Genomic DNA, 20,219 nt, shown 5'->3' on the forward strand with positions numbered 1-20,219 from the left:
ATTAGTAAGCCGTCGAGAAAAAGTTTCTTTTCGGTCACATATAATCTTAATAAATGTAATGGAACAAGATCTAGAGGTCAACAAGAAAACTTCCAAAGACAACACCTTTTTCGGAAACTATTTAATATACTTGACTGTATGCGCCACTGTTAATTAAAGGTCAACACCATTAACCACTTGAACATCCTGAACTACACTAGAAGCTCTAATCCTGGTTTCATAATGAATTTTAGGAAGGCCATATTTTTATTAGTTTTTTTCAACCCTTTTTACTAATAAAGAAAATTGGTCGGTAGGTCGAAATTAAAAAAAAAATGAATACATATTTTGCACAAATATATAAATATGAATAAATAATACCACCACATTTTGGAAATTAAAAAAATTAATACATGTTTTGCACATATTTATTAATATAAATAAATAATACCACGACATTCTCTCATCCCACATTAAAAAAAACTGTTAAATTTTTTTTTTTAGTGAATATTATGGTTTTCGTGAATTTATTCACCCGACTCAACACAGGAAACTATAATTTTTTCTCAAATTTCTTAATAAATCGTGTCGGTGAGTCTTGTAAAACTCTTGAAAATTTGCCAATCGTAACTACCTACTTAATTTATTTGCTCCACTTAATGGGATTAGAAAAGATGATTTTCAAAGATTGCACTATGCATCAATATTTGAAGTTTTTATTCAACGGTAGATGACGACCGAAAACGTACAGGTATAGCATTAGTTTATACCTGAAGATTAAATTAATTCTTTTACGACTCTTTTTGTTTATTAACTGGTTTAAGAGGCTTGTCCGTTATTCGTTTCTTTCATTCACCGACATTTGGCAAGTTCTATGAGGTCACGGGTAATTTAGTAATAATTTCGTGTTATGAAATTATTTAAATTTAAATTTTAAATAATGCATTAAACATAATAATCATGTTACGACATCTATTTTTGGATACAATTTTAAATGATTATGCAATTTTAAAGATCTTTTAACCACTTTTTTTTATTTCCCGTTCACAAACACTTCTTTAAACTTTTACATTGCTTCATTCTTATTTCACGATTCTTAAAAAAAATAATATTAATATCCAAAGGTTTATATAGCATATTTATCATGATTTATCATTTGAAGATCGTCGATGTCGTTTCCCCATTCTTTTGTACACGACTCGGAAAAAAATACAAGCGGTTTGAATAACTCCGCCCAAATACGTGACGTGGTTCTATTTCATGTCTATCAACACCAAAGGACACACCAGATTGAGATATTGAATGAAGGACGATGAAATAAAAAGATATCCATTAAATCCTATCAAAATCATCGTTAACGCAAAAAGGAGATGAATAATAGACAATAATTGTATAGTCTCGTTCAAATAAGAATAAAAATATATAGATCTATATTAGTAATTCACTTTGCAGGAAACGTTTATCTGAGCATCACTCGCATTAACTCCTATTTGCACCCAAATCAATATACTTTTTAGTCCAGATGTACAATACAATGCAGAAGTAAGAACATTATAGCTCTTTGGACCTAATAGGATTGAAATCTACACGCCCTGTTTATCGACTATAGTCTGTCCCAAGTTATTGCTTCCATCAATTTTTGATGGTTTTTAATAAAAATACACATACCTGTGAAAGAAATACAATTGAAATCGATGAAAGGAAATATATCCAAGATATCTTTATTGGAAAGATGTAAATATAAACAATAAAATACTTTCTTTGATGATTAATGCGGGTTATGAAGGTAGCGATCATTGCAATACATAACCCTCCAACGCATGTTCTGTGTTAGTGGGTTTTGTATTTTTCTGCAATGTCGCCACTGTCATATCCTGCATGAATGAACAAAGAAAGCATTTTGTTGTTTAAATAATAGTCAATATGAATTCTATATAAAGCTTGAAGATATGCTATTTGAAAAACTTCAAAAAAGAATGTTTAAAAGAAAGCACACAAACTTCAATAAACATATACAGTAGTAAATACTTTTTATTTACAAGTTGTACTGGTAAGTGTTGTATATGCATGCCTGGATCATGTCAAGGGAGAAAAAAGCATAAATGTTTCATAGGCGAAAAAGCAACTCTCCACCTATCAAGTACAAATTACATATCTGCGCGTAAATTTTTATTAATTGGTACTTGGGTCGTTCCAACATTTGGGGTTTTTTTTATTTAGCCCACCATGTCTAATGTCGAATTTGTTAAACAGTTGATTTAAATATTCGAACGTTGAAACGAGGAGGAATAACTCTGATTGATTCATTGACCATCGTATGTCAAAAGATTACATTATCTCAGAATGACATTTCTGTTGTGATATATAAAATAACGCGTAATTTCATCAAATATATATAGTTATTTACGACTCTAAAAGGTACAACAAATAAAAACGGATGATCTTTTTAATATATGTACATGACAGAACGTCAAAACAATATATTCAAAACAGAAAATGAATTTCCTAACGTAAACTGCACCGTCTTCGTATTTTAGTAACAAGTAGTTGATTGTGTGGTGCACATGCGTACGTTGTTATCAAACGTGTAACCCTGAGGGCATTGGTTGATAGATGGACCATTGATCAGACATTCTAGGACGTAGTTACACCCCTTACAGGACTGATGGTACCCGATCCCGATGTAAATACAATCAGACATATCATGGCATCCCGCTGAAAGTAATAATTGTTGTTATAAATTAGATTAAAACATAAAAACGTTAAGACAAATTTTCAAAACTTCAGAAAATCGTGATCACGTCATTATGAGCGTATGTTAAAGTGTACAAGTGTAACATTGGCTAAAGAGGGTTATCAGAAAAAATTACTAGCTATATAACATTATTTGAGAAAAGTAAAGTCTAAATGATAGACAGAAAGGTGTAACATTTTATTTTATTACCATTTCATGACGAAGGAATGAATGAGAAACTGAAATAATACCTAAAAAGTGCGACTGTCCAGACTGGCCGTTTGACGTAGTTGAGGTAGCTCCTGATTTTTGTGTAGTGGTTGTTGTTCTTGGAGTAGTGACAGACTGTGAGTGTGATCCATGTGTTCCAACATTTCCACCACTAGTCACCGACCCACTACCACCTGTACCAGTTCCGCTTCCGGACCCACTACTTCCTGTGTTAGTTCCAGTTCCTGTTCCACCGCTTCCGGTACCCGAATTTCCTGTTCCAGAAGCTCCGGATCCTGACGACATCGTTGTGGCTGGAGGAGTCTGTGTTGTGGCGGGCCCGGGATAAGTCCAGTCTTATTATTAATTCAAAGTATACGAATTCATAATTTTGATTGTTATGGAAAGATTTACTACAAGGGTTTCCGTTTTTAAACAAACTGTAACACAAAACTTAATGCATTTTCTAAAAATTCATTATGATAAACAATTTTGCTTTTTTATAGAGATATCTTGCTAAACTTCTGGACAATTGTGTAGTGGTTTTTTAAAATGTCAAATTGGTATTAAATACCTCATTTTGTTGTCTTTACGTTTCACAATCCCGCAGAATATTTTGAAATTATACGTCAAAAGAAGAATATCAAGATAACTTTATTGTTATTATTGATATATAATTTCAAAATATATGGGACCTATACAGACGTTTTAAGTTTACAGATATTGAGAGAAACGCCGATCTTAATTCACTTTACAAAACGCAAGCTTTACCATTATACGTCTAAAGGTTATACTGTTTACATTTATTTTTGTTGAAATCCATTGAAACCCTAACTCATATAATATAATATTTGAAATTTACAAAAAATTTGGCTAGCTCACAAAATAGTATGTAAAAATTGGTCAACATTTTCAACTGGTGTAAGCATTTACATTTTTTTAAATAAAATAGGTTTGACAACAACTCATCCAATTATCCGCTTATAAGTAGGGAGCTATAATTTAACCATTTGTATATGATAAAGAGTGAAGTATTCAAACTGTGATGGTTTTTGTTATGACTTACATTTTTTCTTTTCGCATATATAGTTAACTGGTGAATTACAATTAACGTCATTGAGTTCGGAGTCTACAAATTCTGCGCAATGTTCCGTTCCAGCGAAGTTATCGGGATTACCTTTCTTCCAAGGCCTAGAAAACATGAAAATAGGCTGTTGCAGTTGTACAAAACCAATGTTATATGTATTTATCTCAGTTACTTTCTAAACTATTCTCAATGAGAATGACGTACACTACGTTGACGTCATGTGGGGCGCCGTTCACCCATTTAAAGTTTTGTGAATCTGTCCGAGGGGCATTGGACATCCCTATCCACACCTGGTACAGGAAACTTGGAAAGAACGTTTTCTTTATGCCGTCAAGTTCCTGCTTAACCCAAGCCTAAAATGCCAAAAAAAAGAAAATGATTGTGATAAAATAACACAGGTGAATAAAAAATCCCAAAAGTCTCGTGAATGATTTTCAAAATTTATTTTTCTTACAGCTTCCTGTACGTCATCCACTACCAATAGATCCCCCTGTTGCAGACGACAAGTCTTTCGTGCGTCATCAAATGTTTTTGCATCACGTGTCGTTATCAAATAACAAGTATCACTTCCGGGTCTCTCTTTCCATCCTTGTGGACAAACGCCGTACGGGTCTATGGACATAGAGATCAGTGATTATTAATTAAACCAAGATAAATAACTACAATATTTAACATCATGATTGACAGAACAAAGGTATATTACCTGATTTGGAGGGACAACCGAGCACCTCAAATCGAAGGGTGATGTGATTCCTCCAATCAACAGGTCGGATTCTCAGATACTTGGCGATGATTGGACACCCGAACATGTTTGTTACTTCCGATTCTTGGTCATTATTTCCATTGAATACCTAAACAACATTCGTTTGTTAAATAAATGAATTTATTGGTATTAATATCGAATAAAGAAGTGATCGGAGTCTCAACGAGAGTGCCGCTACTTTGAAAAATTCTATTATCTGTCGATGTTTAAGACAAATTAATACGTTTATTGAATATATATACTTATATGTTATTAACACGGTAACCAGACTGAAAGTTGGTATATAAACATAACTTACGATCGGGTTTCCGTTAGAATCTCTCACAGGATCAAAGTGAACGCCGTCGACGCTATATTCTACGGTGTATTTAGTGACGTGTTCGAAGCAGCACTGTGTATGGAAGTCGATGTTTCTGCCCTGTGTTATCACTCCTCTTACAATGCTTTGTGAGTTAAATTGGACCTGTTTAAAGATTTCAGTATCAGAATAGAATATTCATTGAATGCGTATTCAAATATCAGTATTTATGTGACAGAAGGAAATAGGGTTTTTTCTTTAGTTTCCAAAACTAGCATGGCTGCAGAGTTCCATGCAGTGTCACCACACCTGAATATACTGGTTCTTGTCGTTGACTCTTGCCGACCATCCTCCATTAAGGTATGTTCCGTTCTGGAAGCTCTGGCTAAAACTGTAAAGCCGACCCCGATACGGTGCGTAGTTGTCGCCCGAGGAGTTACTGTACGTGGAGGATGCTTTGATCTGGTTATCTGGTACTCCGCGGGGGCCGGTCACTAGATTCCCGTGACAGACATCTGGCCCTGAACCACCCAAACAACATTACGTACATTAATTCTTTTTTCATTCATACTTTTTAAATTATATGCAAAAAATTCAGTTTATCGTTACCTTGGTTTTGTTTTGCTTGGGCAGTTGTCATGGCAACTGTAGTTGTAGTAGTAGTCATCGGAGTTGTGGTCGGAAGAGGGTTACAGTCCCACAGGATGTCGAGATACTTTGGAATGCTGGGACAAGGATCTTCTCCCAGAATTCCAGCGTCTGCTGACAACTGACATACGTCGTGTCCGTTACATCTCTGAGCCACTAATCCTGTTACGCGCCCAGAGGAATAACAGTCGATGGTGAGGTCCTTCTTACAAACAATGGAGTTAGTCCGACCGAAATTGACAGTTCTTATTTGTATGGTTGTACCAGCGGGACACGAGAGAGGTTTTGTGTCGAATTCACAGACAATCTTATTATTGCTGGCAGCTGAAATTTGCAATACAAGTATGTATACCAGGATACAATTCATCTTAGAACTATGAAGCATGACACCGTCAATTTTTTGACGTACATTTCAAGATTTTTGAAATAAATAGTAAATCAAAAACTTACCAAAAACAATGGCAGGAAATACTAAAAATAGTAAAATAACAATAATTATTTGATTTTATTCATCCTTTATAGTCTTAAAATATATGACAGTTTTACAATTTGTATGCATTCCAAGAATGTTTAAGTATAATATTCTTTCAATGTTTAAGAAGGGTTTCATCAACTTTGGAAATGTAAAAAATATGGCAACCCTGAAAAATTATACATAGATATCAGAAAGAATTTTACGTAAAGTGACTAAAATTATGTTTCTAGAAGATATCAATGCTGCCAAATAAAACATAATATGGATCTAATACAAACCTGTTAAATAAATTAATCCCAGAGAAAACATTTTATGAGTATTTTAAGACAATTTTTTTTTCAGAGTAGCTCAACTCGTTAAATAAGCAAGTGCGCTGCTTTTCAAAACCAATACATCTCCCTCCAGTTCAACAACTTTGAATTTGATCTTGATAGAGACACCCTGTTTATAAACTTAGATAGAAACCTAAGCCCCCACCCCACAAAAGTAAACGACGAATTTTATCTCGACCGTGTCATAATACTTTTAACAAGGTTGGATATAATGGATTTGTTTGCAATATCTGAACTCTGAAGTCGTGACTTATGTGTCACGTGACGGAACAACAATGACCATTCAATTATATCAATGAACATCTACTGGTCAGAGAGAATGTGGTTGCTAGGAAGAAGCGATATCATGAGAATATTTGTTGTTTATGACGTCATATGTGATTTTTTTTCGCGTGGTCGGATGCAAAAGCAACCATGTACATTTTCGTCACGAAAATTGTGTACTTTAAGTTGAACTGAAAACCGGATATGTGCGCACACGTGCGTCATGACCAACAATTTTTTTTTTAATTTGTTCCTGGTACTCTCGCCAATTGTTTTCTTTTGTTTACGATAGGTCGCAGATAGTAATCAAAAGAGCCACTGTGAAGCTGTGAAGGCCTTGTTCACAAAAAAGTGTTTGAGGTATGAACACCTCGGAATTAGGATGTACACTTTTTTTTAACAATTTAATGAACTATATCTTCAGTTGGTCTTGTTGACCAAAAGCAAATCTATCGTTAACTTTTTATTTGTAAGTTACGAGTTCAAAAATCAACTGTGCATTTTTTATCATTAACAAACATTAAATACATTTTCAGATCAAAAATAATTTTCTTATATTATGTAATCTAATTCAAATTAAGACATTAAAGTCTTTCAGACCACCTAGCGAATGTTGCAAATACATGTAGTAGAAACGCAAAGATATAGGGTTTTATCATTTTATGGTATTTACATCACCGCGACAAACATTCCCCATACTTAGTACGGCCACTTTTGATCTTGGTGTTTATAGCTCCATAAAAATAAAAGAAGCAAAATACTGTTATTTTTTGTTTTTTCAAGATAGCATTATTTATATAGGATTTACTAGAAAGATTGATCCTGTTTAATATATAGTGCCGAGTACGAAAATCTTTGAAATGTGGGAGATAGTTTTCTTATAGATACATGTATATAGGGTCATGGATGGAGGTTTATGCCAAGATTCACTCATTAAAACTCTGTCTAAGTACTATAATTAGTCAGACAGGCATTTTTAATACACAATAATCTCTAATCTTCAAATACTGTCCTTGTTTTGTCTGTTTTTATAAACACCATATCTAGAAATCCCTATAATCCCGGATTTCGAAATCCTCTTGTTTTCTGGTTTCGACGTTCTTGACTGGTGGAGATTTAAACTACTTGGTTTCAATGCGAACACGGAACGAGTTGTAAAATGTATGTTAACGTTCAATGATTATACAGTAGGTATCTAAAAAAAACTTTATTTGTAGTTGTTTATATGACGAAGATTCAATAAAGTTTTGTCTTCGAAAAATGAAAATCATGCACGAGATGCGCTCTAAGGTTTAGTAATTAGCTCTAAATTAATAAATCTAGATTATACATGTACATTTCTACACCCGTTGCTTGTTTACAGCTAGCCTAGAACACATAATATCTCCCCTGTAGGAAATAATCCAGTAAATCGAAAGGTATGTGTACATGTATGTAATTACATGGGCATTACACTTAATATCTGAATTATTACCAGAACCTTTTTGTATATTGAAACCGTCTTAACAAACAAATCGATTTGGGTCATTATACAGTTATAAATATAAATCACTCGCAATATCAGAGGGAGGTATTTTGCAACTGTTTGTTCAAGAGATATACATGTATGAACTTTAAACCAATCGAATATTCAACCTTGCATGAAGTTCATGAAACCCGGGTTGATCGCTTGAAAATCGTGACTGAAGTGGATTTATGTGATTTAGAAATACACTTTGAATCTAATACCAACGAAAAGAAAAATACAAAGGAATAAAATTCGCAAACAAGTAAGTACGTAATACCGAATATTGTGTTTTTTACCCCAAAACTTAGCTTCAAGGTATCAGAGTTGTTACAAGCTCTAAAAACGGCATGCAAGAAGAACATGCTCTAAATTCTATGAAAACAGGATTATTAAAAAAATTCTTTGATAATGACAATTTGAACTTGAAGAACGTTGAACGATTAGTTATATGTTATTCGGAAAACAAGTAAAAGATCGAGCATTTCTGATATTTAACGAATGAAAAAAAGTTATCATGTTCTACTAATGATTCTTTCTATTCTGTATTCTACCATTACTTTAATTCTCATTTGTAAACAGTCAAAATGGCGCTTTCGTGCGGAGGAAAATGTATGAAGATATTCCTAGTGGTGGTGAACTCACTGTTTATGGTAACGAACTGTTTACTTACGTATTCAACGCCTTTTTAACCTATACACTAATGCTTTATTGATTTTCTTTACTTTGATTAACCTTCAAACTTCATTTTTTTTTACAAAACTTGTTACAGTCCAAGTCTTTTTGGACGTTCCACATGATATGTATAAAACGTAGTTAGATTGTATTATAATTGTTTGCCGCTTTGAGAATATTCTTGCGTAATTATATAATATAAAATTGCCAAATATTTAACCAGTCTGCGAGTGTCTTCGGGATTTCGTCCATTTAAAACCATTTAAACGCACTCTTCATGCAAAAGTTAAATCAAATCTGTGTTGACCTTTTCACCGTGGTTTTACAAAATGAATTCTATTTATTCATAGTGAACCCCAGTTGATCAGATAATTGATTGGAATGATGTGATAGCTGTAAATCAAATTCTCGGTATTTGAATTCATGCACATGTTTAGAATTTAAATTTTTAGGTACATATGCATTAAATTTTTTTTTTAAAAGAAAAGGGGTCTGGTAAAAGTAGAAAAAAAGGGTTGATTGAAGGAATAATCAAATTCACGCTATAACATGTATAGACTGAGAATAAGAACATGTTCTATATTAGAATTGCCTTCTTTTTTTTTTCTTCTTTTTTTTTACTTTTTTCTACACATTCCATCATATAACTGTAAAGGATAGATATTCATAAATAGTGAAACAATGTCGAAGGCAGTTTTAAATCTATGTTCAATCTTACTCTTAAGAGATCGGTGAAAATTTTCAACACATTGTTTTCAGCTGCTCGGGCTCGGCCTCCTAATTCCAGGAATTTTGATGCTAGTAGACGTTGATGTCATCAATGATGAAATCCTCCCCCTGTTGCAACAGTTATCTTTTGGAGCTCTGAATGTTGGTGACCTTGCCAAGGGTCTGTCCGTGACCCTAATTATTTTTGGGACCTTTGTCCTTATCGTATCCATGTTTGGTTGTTGTGGAGCCTTTTGTCAGCAAAGACTTTGCTTGGTCGTTGTGAGTAGAGTGTAATTATGTGCATGGTAATTGTTTGATATACACTACTTCTTTGTTAATAAAAAGGGGATAAACACTACGTTTCTATGTCTGTTTCAGTATGCTGCATTTGTACTGATTTTCTTCTTGGCCAAGCTGGTTGTTGTCATCCTCTGGTTTGTCTGGAATGACAAGGTAAGTACAAGATCTTTGTTGTTTCTCGTTGGAAGATCAATGAAGCTTTGAAAAGGAAAGATATGTCAAAGATCGAAAACAGACACAAGTTTAATTTACCTTTATGAGGCTTTCAAGTTTGCGTTCATCGCAATGCCAGTCAAACATCAATGGCAACCCTGTTGTGTTTTCAGATCCAGACTTGGATGAAGACGGAGTTACTTAGTCAGCTTCAAAATAACTACAAAAACAATGATCTGACCTCCCACGAAATATCTTCTGCCTGGAACTACATGTTCATGTCTGTAAGTTGTATTCTGATTCGATAATGAGAAAAGTAACGTAGTATGCATGAAACGGATGAAATTGTGGTAACTTTGCTTTCGCACTTTTTACCGAGTCGTTGTATGGTCATTTATTTATTCAGCTGTCTTGCTGCGGAGTGAATGCTGTCACCGGAACCACAAACGACTTTGACTCCTCTGTCTGGATAGCCAGCGCCGGAAGTAAAAATATTCCGACATTTTGTTGTACTGGTGTCACCGCCTCAAACTATGCCACATACTCAGACTCTGCTTGCACAGACAGTGTCACGGCTAATTTCTACACCAAGGTAAGTGTTAATTTCAAAGTCCTGCAAGGGAAAAAGAAGAAAAAACAATATTCTACGGTTTGTTAGTAACTTCTACATTAAATATCATCATTCTGTTATCTGTCGCCTTTAAATTGGAAATAGGTCAAGGAATCCTCTTCTGATTTTTTTTTTTGAAGAGAGTAAAAATATTTTATTTCGATAAGCATTTTTATGTGTAACTATTCCCTAAATGGTGTGAGTGAAGATTGATCTAGATATCCGGATTTCCGCAGAGTTTTTGTAAGATTAGTTTTATAAAATAATACTAAGACACCGCCCCGCCCCCCCCCCCCCCCCCCGCGTTATTTTCAGGATTAGTATCATGTATCATGGCCATTATACTTACAGGGCTGTTATGACGCCACGTACGACTTACTGAGCTCCTACAGCACGGCCTTCATCGCCATCTTAGTCATCATTTTACTAGTGGAGGTAAGTAATTGGACTAATACAGCTGGACAGTTATGGTCACAGTATTACGGGGGACCATAATTTGGTGGGACACATTATCAAAACATTCTCTTTTATTCCGGGTATATTACTACATGTAGTATATGTTAGCAGTTCATCTCTCTGTTAACGTAACAAACCATTTCTTTTCTCCCTGGACATTGAAGCTGTTGTCAATTTTGGCGGGACTTCTTCTAATACATAGTATTAATCAGTCACGCATCAGAAATGGAAAACGGAATGGTGTATAGGTATCCAATGCGCATGCTCAATGTCTGCACTTTATGGTGGTTATTTGGCAACCTTATTATACAGAAGCAATCAATTGTTTATTTGTTTTATTTACAAGCCACTGGGGGACTTTTTTATCATTTAAAGGAATCACTTTATGGTCTGTTTATTGGTGTGGACCACGGTTATCAATAAATAATTCATTGTTCGTCTTCTATTGCAGATTGCAATTCGTATTTTTATTTAGATTACCGAAATGTTTGGCACCAAGTACAATTTAAGCATCAAGGAATGTGTACTATGTTTTTAAGTTTTAGTTCCTATGTTTTTTCGATGCCATCTTGTAAAAACTATTTATCGTAAATAATTAAGAAGTTCTTAGTAAAAGCAAAAACAATGCTTGGCAGGTTTCCCTTTTATATTTTCCAAAACATCGCAATTGCTTATTTTCATGTGTATATTTATAGCTGGTAGCCTTTATTGGATCCATTGTTATTATAAAACAAGGAGGGGAGGATGGCAAGAGTCTGTCTGGAGCCGCCAAAATTGTTTAAACCAATCAAATACGGGTTAACGTCAGCAAGTTAATGGATCTTGTGCACAAGGAACTATAATTCTTGGATTCCGTCCATTTTTATCCGTATTTTATATCAATTTTACTTCTTTGCATGTTCCGTTTTCTATCATGCAAATTATTGATATATTTATGGTTGGAAAATTGTTTCGTAAATTTAAACTTGGATTTTCTTTTATATACATGTATTTACCATTGTGCCATTTGACTACAAAGTTATTGAAGCTTAAAGTATGGAAACTTGAGTTGAGTGACACTTACTTACACATTTAAACTTCTTTGTATCAATGTTTAACTTGTTGTACACCTTTTGATACTTGTTTCCTGCAAGTCTACGTTTCTCATTTTTAGAAATATTGTGTTGTAAGTCTTAAAAAATTGGACTTTTTCTTAAGGTAAAAAAACAATTTTTGAATACAATTAAATAATAGGTTGATTTTCTCTGTATTTTTCATATATTAAAAATAAAATCATGTTTTATGTAAAGCCTGTTATTACATTTGTTCTTATGTTATACAAATCTACGTTTACTCATTTTCAGAAATATTGTGTTTTGTTTTTAAAAATTATGATTTTTCTTAGGCTGAAAGAAATTTTGAATACAATTCTAAATTCTAGGTTAATTTTGATGTACTTTGCTTATATTAAAAATAAAATCATGTTATATATAAAGCTTGTTTTACTTTTGTTTATCGATATAAAGACGATGTTGACGAATAATTATAGAGATTTTGTAAATATTGATCTAGTATTAAATATATATTACAAGTCGTAAATTTTCACTGACTTCAAGATTGTATTTAATACTTTTATGATAATGTATTTGTTGTATATATAAAAAGAACAGAACGGTTTTGAAAACTTTATTTTAACAATAACTTTATAACAAACAATCAAGGCAAATGATTGAATATATTTACATGTATTTAACTTTCTAACGCACAATCAGGGCTTTTCCTCAGATAACTTCAGACTTTCCCGTTTTCAGTCTTTCCCAGATTTTTGCACATGCAACAGGCGAAGAAAACTCCAAGCGTCTGTAAAATTTTATCACACAAGTTTAATATAAAATTAAAGTAAATTAAAACTTTTCGATGACTTGAAATTGTGTTCTTCATTTTGATTAAAGGAAATAGTAAATCAAATGTATGTTTATGACATGAACGCTTCTGTATTATTATTATGTAGATTACCTCAACAACAAGGATGGTAATTCCAACAGCGATGTAGTATATGGAGTACTTCATTACGAGATTGTAGAAAGCATCATAACAGCCCTAGGAAGAAATTTGAATAAACCATTGTAGATTAAAGTTGTGATTATAGGAATCGATATAATTAGAAGTTTTATTTAGGGTATGCATGTTTCCTTATGTAATTGTGTTCTTCGTGCATAATTTAAAAAAAGTTCATATATATATATATATAAAAAAAAAAAAATCAGTACACACGCACTGTTGCAACCACTATTGAGATAATTAATTCCAAAAGTGGTTGTATTTCAATAGTGTCTGCAACATTGCATCCATACAATGCCGAAGTAGGTACATATAAGAATGAGATGAGGTTTCAAAACTTACTATTCCGTAATAACCGGTGCTGACGGAGTCAGTGCACGCGGTGAATGCCGCACCAGCGGAATTAGCGTCAATACCAGAACAGCAGAAGATGGGGACGTTCTTGGAGCCGGCTGACCCACCTGTAACCCAGGGGGTGGAGTCAAAATCGTTCGTTGTCCCTGTCACTGCATTAACTGCACAGCACTCAAGCTGAAAATGATTGAAGCCATACTATAATGATAAATATATGCATGAAATATGCCCATTTTGTTTAGTATGCGTTTTATTAATAGGGTCGAAAAAATAAAGAATGCATCGACGCATTTTTTTCCCCAGACCAATGTCCTGTGGAATCAATTTATTAATTTTTTTTAACTTATAGGTACATGTATGTTATTCAAAGATCGACTTGTTCATGTCAAAAGTAAAGCATATATATAAAGAGCTAACGAACGACACTCTGCTACCGGTAATTTGAACAGGTAAAATCGTTGAAATGATTATTTACGAAAAAAATGTAAACAAATAGCCAATGTTAACAAAAAATTGTACGCGTGCGGAAAATGTACGCGAGATTCGCGAGCAACCTCTGTTCGCAAATATCTGTAGTATAATTGTCGGTGATCGTTCCTCAGCCAGTCATTCCCAATAATAATTAACGTATGTACTGTAATAGTAATAAAATGTTCGGTTTACAGTCCATGTACTATAATGATTGGTTTAGTCCATGAAATATAATGTTCGGTTTACAGTCTATGTAATATTAAGCTTGGTTTAGTCAATGTAATATAATGCTTGCTTTACAGTACATGTAATACAGTTTATGTAATATAAGGGTCAGTTTACAGTCTTTGTAATATAATGCTTGGTTTACAGTCCATGTAATATTATGCTTGGTTAACAGTCCATGTAATATACATATGTAATGTTTATTTACAGTCTATGTAATATAATGCTCGGTTTACAATCCATGTAATATAAGGCTTGGTTTACAGTCTTTGTAAATACAACACACCATATATGGCTTACATAAAAACAATTGCAATTTTGAAGTCAAATATTTTTCAATTTTTTTTATCTCTAGAATGCTCAATGATTATGCAACATTTAAGTGATTCAATTGTATATGTGATTGGTCAATACGAGATTTGCATAATGATTATACTTGCACTTAAAAATACTCACAGTCATAAACATGAAGTTGAATGCTGTTGAAATTTCGTCTGTGGTGAGATCATCATTTGAGTACTTATTGGTCAGCTGTGATAAGAGCTGAGATTTCAAATAGGACTGGGCCTATAAAGGGAAATAATTCATGTAATGGTTGTGGATTTATATAATCCCGTTATGTTTATCCCGTGCTTTAAAAGGATTCTAGTCAGTGACTCTATATGGTAAGTTTATATAAAAAAATTTCAAAGCTTAAAAAACAAGATGTACACAAAGGTTATCAGAAAGTACAAAAAACCCTTTATTTCCTATTAACCCCTAGCCTCTTCTAACACCTTCTTTGCATATGCTTGATAATTCTATTTATATCGATATCAAAAGTAATCTATTCACGCGCAGATCCAAAGGGATCGAAGGCTTCCATATTTTTTTGTAAAAGGGATAGGACAGTAAAAATTGCTCACCTCGGCATTCATCAAAATCCATAAAACAACTGCAATTGTCTGGGCCACAATTAAACTCAACACAACCAAGGAATACTGAAAAATATATATCATACATATAATTGTATGCATGTACATTATTGCAAGTACTGAAACAAACCTGATGACGCACTGTGCAGATATAATTATCAATTAAATATATTAAATTCAAAAATATGTTTCAAATCTTGTAAAACATAATTATGACCAATCAAATAAATATAGATGGCACTAAAAACCTATTTTTGGTAGCACATACTACATGGGCGACGATATATTATACAACAAAATCTGATCTTCGTTTTCATTGGGAAAAAACCTAATTGTGTTATTTATTTCCCGCAATGATCAAAGTACTCACAACACAGAGACAGCTCCGCGCCTTCTTACACGCCCCACATATCCCCAGGGTGGCGATGAACAGAATGACTCCCCCTGCCGCCACCATGACGATGGCCAGGCCGTCTGCTAGGTCGGCGGCATTGAAGCTCCCCACGGACAGCGTCTTCATCAGGGGCACTACCTTCTGGTTCACGTAGGTGACGTCAGCAAGCATCACGGCCCCGGGCACGATCAACATGATGGCGAAGAGCTGGAAAATTAACGATATTGTGTTGCATTGACTCGCATATTGAATTTCTTTAAAAAAATAGAGTTGATTATAGAAAAATTCGTAGAAATTTTCGAAAACAGTAGTTTAGAATCTTATACATGTAGTTACATGTTATAAATTCAAAAGCTGAAAATAACAATCTGTAATCCACAAAAACTATTATATACATCAATTGTTATAAGTATTATATACATGGATAACGGAAAATGTATCTTTTGATATGTGCGAGATCAATTTCAATAACTTGATTTTACAGCTATTGAATATATTATTATTTCCGTATATTGTTTGATATTCATTTCACATATCAATTGAATATTGTTTCTGAGAATCGTCGACACTTACCATAAACAGTCCATTCACAACCACAAGGTAGATGTGTCCAAGAGTGCCACAGCAACCCATTGTTTATCTGTCAAAAGGTGAGCATATGAACTGATGGACATTACTTTGTTTCATATAACATCGTCGAAATTAAATAAACAAAGAAAAAAAAAGGATTGAAAAATTAACAATAAATTTTTTAAAAAGAAATTACCAATTAGTGATATGGTCCTTTTTTATGCAAAGAATGTTTAAAACTTTGACTCGTATTACCAAAACTCTTTTGTATTATTTTAAACGATGTAAATTAAAAATCCGATAAGTAAAATAATGAAGTTTTGTAGTTTTATTAAATGTACATGATTTTTAAATGATTGGAAATAAAACTTACCTTGTTTGTTGTCCGTTTAAAATATTATGACTTGAAACCTGTTGTAGTGAATTGACTTTTTGGTTTTGAAAAATGTTTGCTTACCAAACAAAACCTCCTCACAACGTGTCCAACCTTGTTGTTGTTGTTGTTGATTTGTTTTGGGATTTTTTGCGTCACAGTGGGGGTCTCTCAGCGAACAATGGACAGGTCATTATATACCTGGGTAGACGGCATGACGTCATGTCCATACCTTACACAGGTGACCAATTACAGTTGTAGGCGAGGCGGCACTTTGGAAGAATGCTAATTAATCTGATTAAATTTTAGACACAATAAAAAAAAAACCCAAAATTTAATTTACAGTCGGTTGATTGAAACATTATTCTTATTTATCATCTGGAATTCTCAATACAGTTGGCGATCTCGTTTCCAATGGTCATTGCGTGTTGTCGATAGGAAAGGCGACCAATCATGCTAGCATAATATCGAAATAAATGAGTATTTTACATCAAAATACTTCTCTTTGTTCAATGCATTTATTCGCATTTGAATTCCAATGATATTCTGATACTGAATATAACTGCGCGAAAGCGTTTGGGAATTCACAAGTTAGTCTCTTGCATAACTAAAAAAAGTATTCTACAAATTACTTTGATGTAAGTAAGACTGGTTAAATGCAATTGATGTTTTGAGACAAAGGGGAAGATTGAAGTGAGTGGGTGTTAAATGTTGTATGTAAAGTTGACCATATGTAAAAAAAGATATGCACTACTTTCTGGTTTCCAGGAAGGTCACCTTGTAACCTCAGGATTCCGGTCAATTTAGATAAAAATCACCGATCTCTTTTGGTCCTTGGTTAAAAAAAAAAAAATGAAAAAAATATACATAATTATACAATTGAATATTATCTGTTACGATATAAAAAATGCTTACAGTGACCCCCGTTCATTGTGAATCATTTCATATAGTTTTTTTAAGTAAAATAATTTAAGATGTGTTTTAATCTATGCCAAGTTTACGATGCCATAACTTTTTTATTCATATATATTATTTAAGGAATGAATTTAATTTTTACCTATGTTATACGATATAACATAAATTGGCGTAAACTGTACCAAGTTATATGTTATACTCGTATAATTATGAATGCCTTTGTGTCAAACATACATGATTGAAGATACATAAATTATTAACTAGAATAAAAATGTTTCAGTCAGTTCAATATTTACCCTTGCTTTTTATGTGGTTGTTAGGCTTACAAATAAAAAGTATGCGGGGGATTCTGCATTGCCAACGACCTAAAAGTGTTGAAAAATTGTGCTCCTAGAACTTCCGAATGGATTAAAGCTGCTCAATTGTTCATAAGAAAATTTATCCGAGAAAAAAGAAAAAATAAGAGTTACCTCAAAGAAGAGATCGTGGACTTTTTTTCAATATCGATTTCAACTGTTTTTCACAGACGGGTATGTGTAAAAATATTAATTAAGGAAATAGACAAAGTGCTTACAGTGACCCCCGTTCATTGTGAATCATTTCATATAGTTTTTTTAAGTAAAATAATTTAAGATGTGTTTTAATCTATGCCAAGTTTACGATGCCATAACTTTTTTATTCATATATATTATTTAAGGAATGAATTTAATTTTTACCTATGTTATACGATATAACATAAATTGGCGTAAACTGTACCAAGTTATATGTTATACTCGTATAATTATGAATGCCTTTGTGTCAAACATACATGATTGAAGATACATAAATTATTAACTAGAATAAAAATGTTTCAGTCAGTTCAATATTTACCCTTGCTTTTTATGTGGTTGTTAGGCTTACAAATAAAAAGTATGCGGGGGATTCTGCATTGCCAACGACCTAAAAGTGTTGAAAAATTGTGCTCCTAGAACTTCCGAATGGATTAAAGCTGCTCAATTGTTCATAAGAAAATTTATCCGAGAAAAAAGAAAAAATAAGAGTTACCTCAAAGAAGAGATCGTGGACTTTTTTTCAATATCGATTTCAACTGTTTTTCACAGACGGGTATGTGTAAAAATATTAATTAAGGAAATAGACAAAGTGACGCTGCCCCCCCCCCCCCCCAACACTCTAAAAAGCAGGAGCTGCCCCCTTTTTGCGGAACATGTAAAAACTTATGAAGATTTTAAGGTTAAGCCCCCCCCCCCCCCCCCCCGACATTAAAAAATAATATCGTTGCTACGTTCCAGGTACAAAAATATAAATGACAACTTTCATTAATTTCTGTTCTTTGATGATACAGTATTGAATTAGGCGTGTTCTTCTTCGTTTCTTTGTTTTATAACAATCTGAAATCCCTCGGTATTAAATTTAAATCGACACTATATCTGGACATAACCATTCATAGTTGTCTTATGTGGTTCATTTTCTGATTAGATAGTGGGGTTTTTTTTCATTATTTAAAGGGGCATGGTCATGATTTTGGTCGAAAATAATTTTTCCGATTTTAATGTTTACAATGCTTAAGTAAGGAATTTTTAATAGGCAATCAAAATTTGAGTATCATTTGTTGAGTTTTTACCGAGGTACAGAGTTTACAATTCTTTGCAATGTTAACAAAGTTTTTGTTTCTATTTTGAATGTTGAAGTAAAAATTCTATTTTCAGATCTAAAATAAATGTGTTAAACGTTAGAAACAGTTTATTTATGCTTTAAAAGAATATGAAAATAAACAGATCAGCTTGAAAAATTTTTCTTACTAGTATATTGAACATATGTAAACAAAAACAGGGCATGAGTCTTGTTTATATGACAAAGAGTTTTGAGCCTTGTATCAGGTCGGGTACACTACCTTATATGGATAGCATTATTTAACATGTGATAATATTTACGTCAAAAAGGTTCCCCAATCCAGTGAATGAGTCGCAAAGCATGACGGTCTACTATTGGTGTTTACTTTTCAACACATACACGTGGTTTGTGGCTGTTTTATACATACGCATACAAGTACAAGCAAATTTTGATAAGGAAAAACTGTCTAATTGTTTATTGGTGACTTAATTATAGTACACCATTAATAAATGCAGGTAACTGTATATTTTTAGCATACATAAATAGCCACGATAGTAGAAATGCACAAATATACAAATACAGAAGTACAAGTTATGTATCATGTAGTATTTTGTACACTAAGCATTCTGATGAGTGTCCCTGAAGAAACTTCAAATTCTACTATAATAAATGTTGTCCCAAACCTGGGGTATCACGTGAAAAACGTACTCACTGCTTCTAATATAATAGGGAGTACATCTCTTTTGAACTTTGACAATGAGGTATTTAGATGGGTTGATATTATAAGGCCTCATAGGCAATATTTTTCAAATGTGAGCATAGAAATGAAAGATCAGACATGATTTTCAAGGTTTATTTCATTAATTATGAAAAATAATTGAAATTGAGTTTCCAAAGGAATGGTAATATATTTTCAGTACGCTTTTGTATACTTGCAACTCATTCACCTGATTGGTTTGGCAATAAAAGTAAACAGAAACCTAATTTTGTATGCAAATTTATGCCGACGTCACAAAATCTAGCCGGTTTCGACCTGTGTATCTTTTCATAACTCTACGACTCACTGTCAAATTTCACTTAATCATTAGAAATCCATTCCTAAAGCATTGAAAATGATAAAAAAAAGTAAAACTGAATTTTACCCAAATCGTGA

The 20,219-nt window shown here is 33.1% G+C and overlaps 3 protein-coding genes and 1 long non-coding RNA gene across 7 annotated transcripts; 2 read left to right on the forward strand and 2 right to left on the reverse strand.

Moving 5' to 3' along the window:
- Positions 1 to 1,992: 1,992 nt before the first annotated feature.
- On the reverse strand, positions 1,993 to 6,627 carry LOC128156326 (uncharacterized). Its single transcript, XM_052818423.1, has 11 exons — positions 6,473 to 6,627; positions 6,170 to 6,190; positions 5,681 to 6,043; positions 5,381 to 5,592; positions 5,072 to 5,236; positions 4,714 to 4,861; positions 4,465 to 4,622; positions 4,215 to 4,363; positions 3,990 to 4,114; positions 2,965 to 3,279; positions 1,993 to 2,694 (listed from the first exon to the last, which is right to left on the reverse strand). The coding sequence occupies exons 1-11, from the start codon at positions 6,501 to 6,503 to the stop codon at positions 2,513 to 2,515; spliced, it is 1,869 nt and encodes a 622-aa protein (XP_052674383.1). The 5' UTR covers positions 6,504 to 6,627; the 3' UTR covers positions 1,993 to 2,512.
- On the forward strand, positions 5,922 to 7,551 carry LOC128156328 (uncharacterized). Its single transcript, XR_008239700.1, has 2 exons — positions 5,922 to 6,061; positions 7,083 to 7,551. It is a non-coding gene; the product is annotated as an uncharacterized LOC128156328 (long non-coding RNA).
- Positions 7,552 to 8,200: 649 nt separating this feature from the next.
- LOC128156327 (tetraspanin-9-like) lies at positions 8,201 to 12,559 on the forward strand. 3 transcript variants are annotated; one of them, XM_052818427.1, is made up of 8 exons: positions 8,201 to 8,559; positions 8,877 to 8,947; positions 9,729 to 9,959; positions 10,059 to 10,133; positions 10,307 to 10,417; positions 10,540 to 10,725; positions 11,095 to 11,178; positions 11,364 to 11,510. In XM_052818427.1, exons 2-8 carry the CDS (start codon positions 8,882 to 8,884, stop codon positions 11,445 to 11,447), a joined length of 837 nt encoding a protein of 278 aa, XP_052674387.1. In that variant the 5' UTR covers positions 8,201 to 8,559; positions 8,877 to 8,881; the 3' UTR covers positions 11,448 to 11,510. The 3 variants fall into 3 exon arrangements, with proteins under 3 accessions (XP_052674387.1, XP_052674385.1, XP_052674384.1); XM_052818425.1 differs by lacking the exon at positions 11,364 to 11,510 and adding an exon at positions 11,895 to 12,559 and having other exon boundaries at positions 8,211 to 8,563; XM_052818424.1 differs by lacking the exon at positions 11,364 to 11,510 and adding an exon at positions 11,895 to 12,556 and having other exon boundaries at positions 8,218 to 8,559.
- Positions 12,560 to 12,820: 261 nt separating this feature from the next.
- LOC128156767 (CD63 antigen-like) lies at positions 12,821 to 16,766 on the reverse strand. Of its 2 annotated transcripts, none has more exons than XM_052819054.1 (8): positions 16,625 to 16,766; positions 16,171 to 16,237; positions 15,574 to 15,804; positions 15,195 to 15,269; positions 14,746 to 14,856; positions 13,582 to 13,770; positions 13,195 to 13,278; positions 12,821 to 13,038 (listed from the first exon to the last, which is right to left on the reverse strand). In XM_052819054.1, the coding sequence occupies exons 2-8, from the start codon at positions 16,228 to 16,230 to the stop codon at positions 12,970 to 12,972; spliced, it is 819 nt and encodes a 272-aa protein (XP_052675014.1). In that variant the 5' UTR covers positions 16,231 to 16,237; positions 16,625 to 16,766; the 3' UTR covers positions 12,821 to 12,969. The 2 variants fall into 2 exon arrangements, with proteins under 2 accessions (XP_052675014.1, XP_052675013.1); XM_052819053.1 differs by having other exon boundaries at positions 12,822 to 13,038; positions 16,541 to 16,755.
- Between the last annotated feature and the right edge of the window lie 3,453 nt (positions 16,767 to 20,219).

The sequence above is a fragment of the Crassostrea angulata genome, chromosome 7, assembly GCF_025612915.1.
Source record: "Crassostrea angulata isolate pt1a10 chromosome 7, ASM2561291v2, whole genome shotgun sequence".
In the NCBI taxonomy this organism is placed as follows: Eukaryota; Metazoa; Mollusca; class Bivalvia; order Ostreida; family Ostreidae; genus Magallana; species Magallana angulata.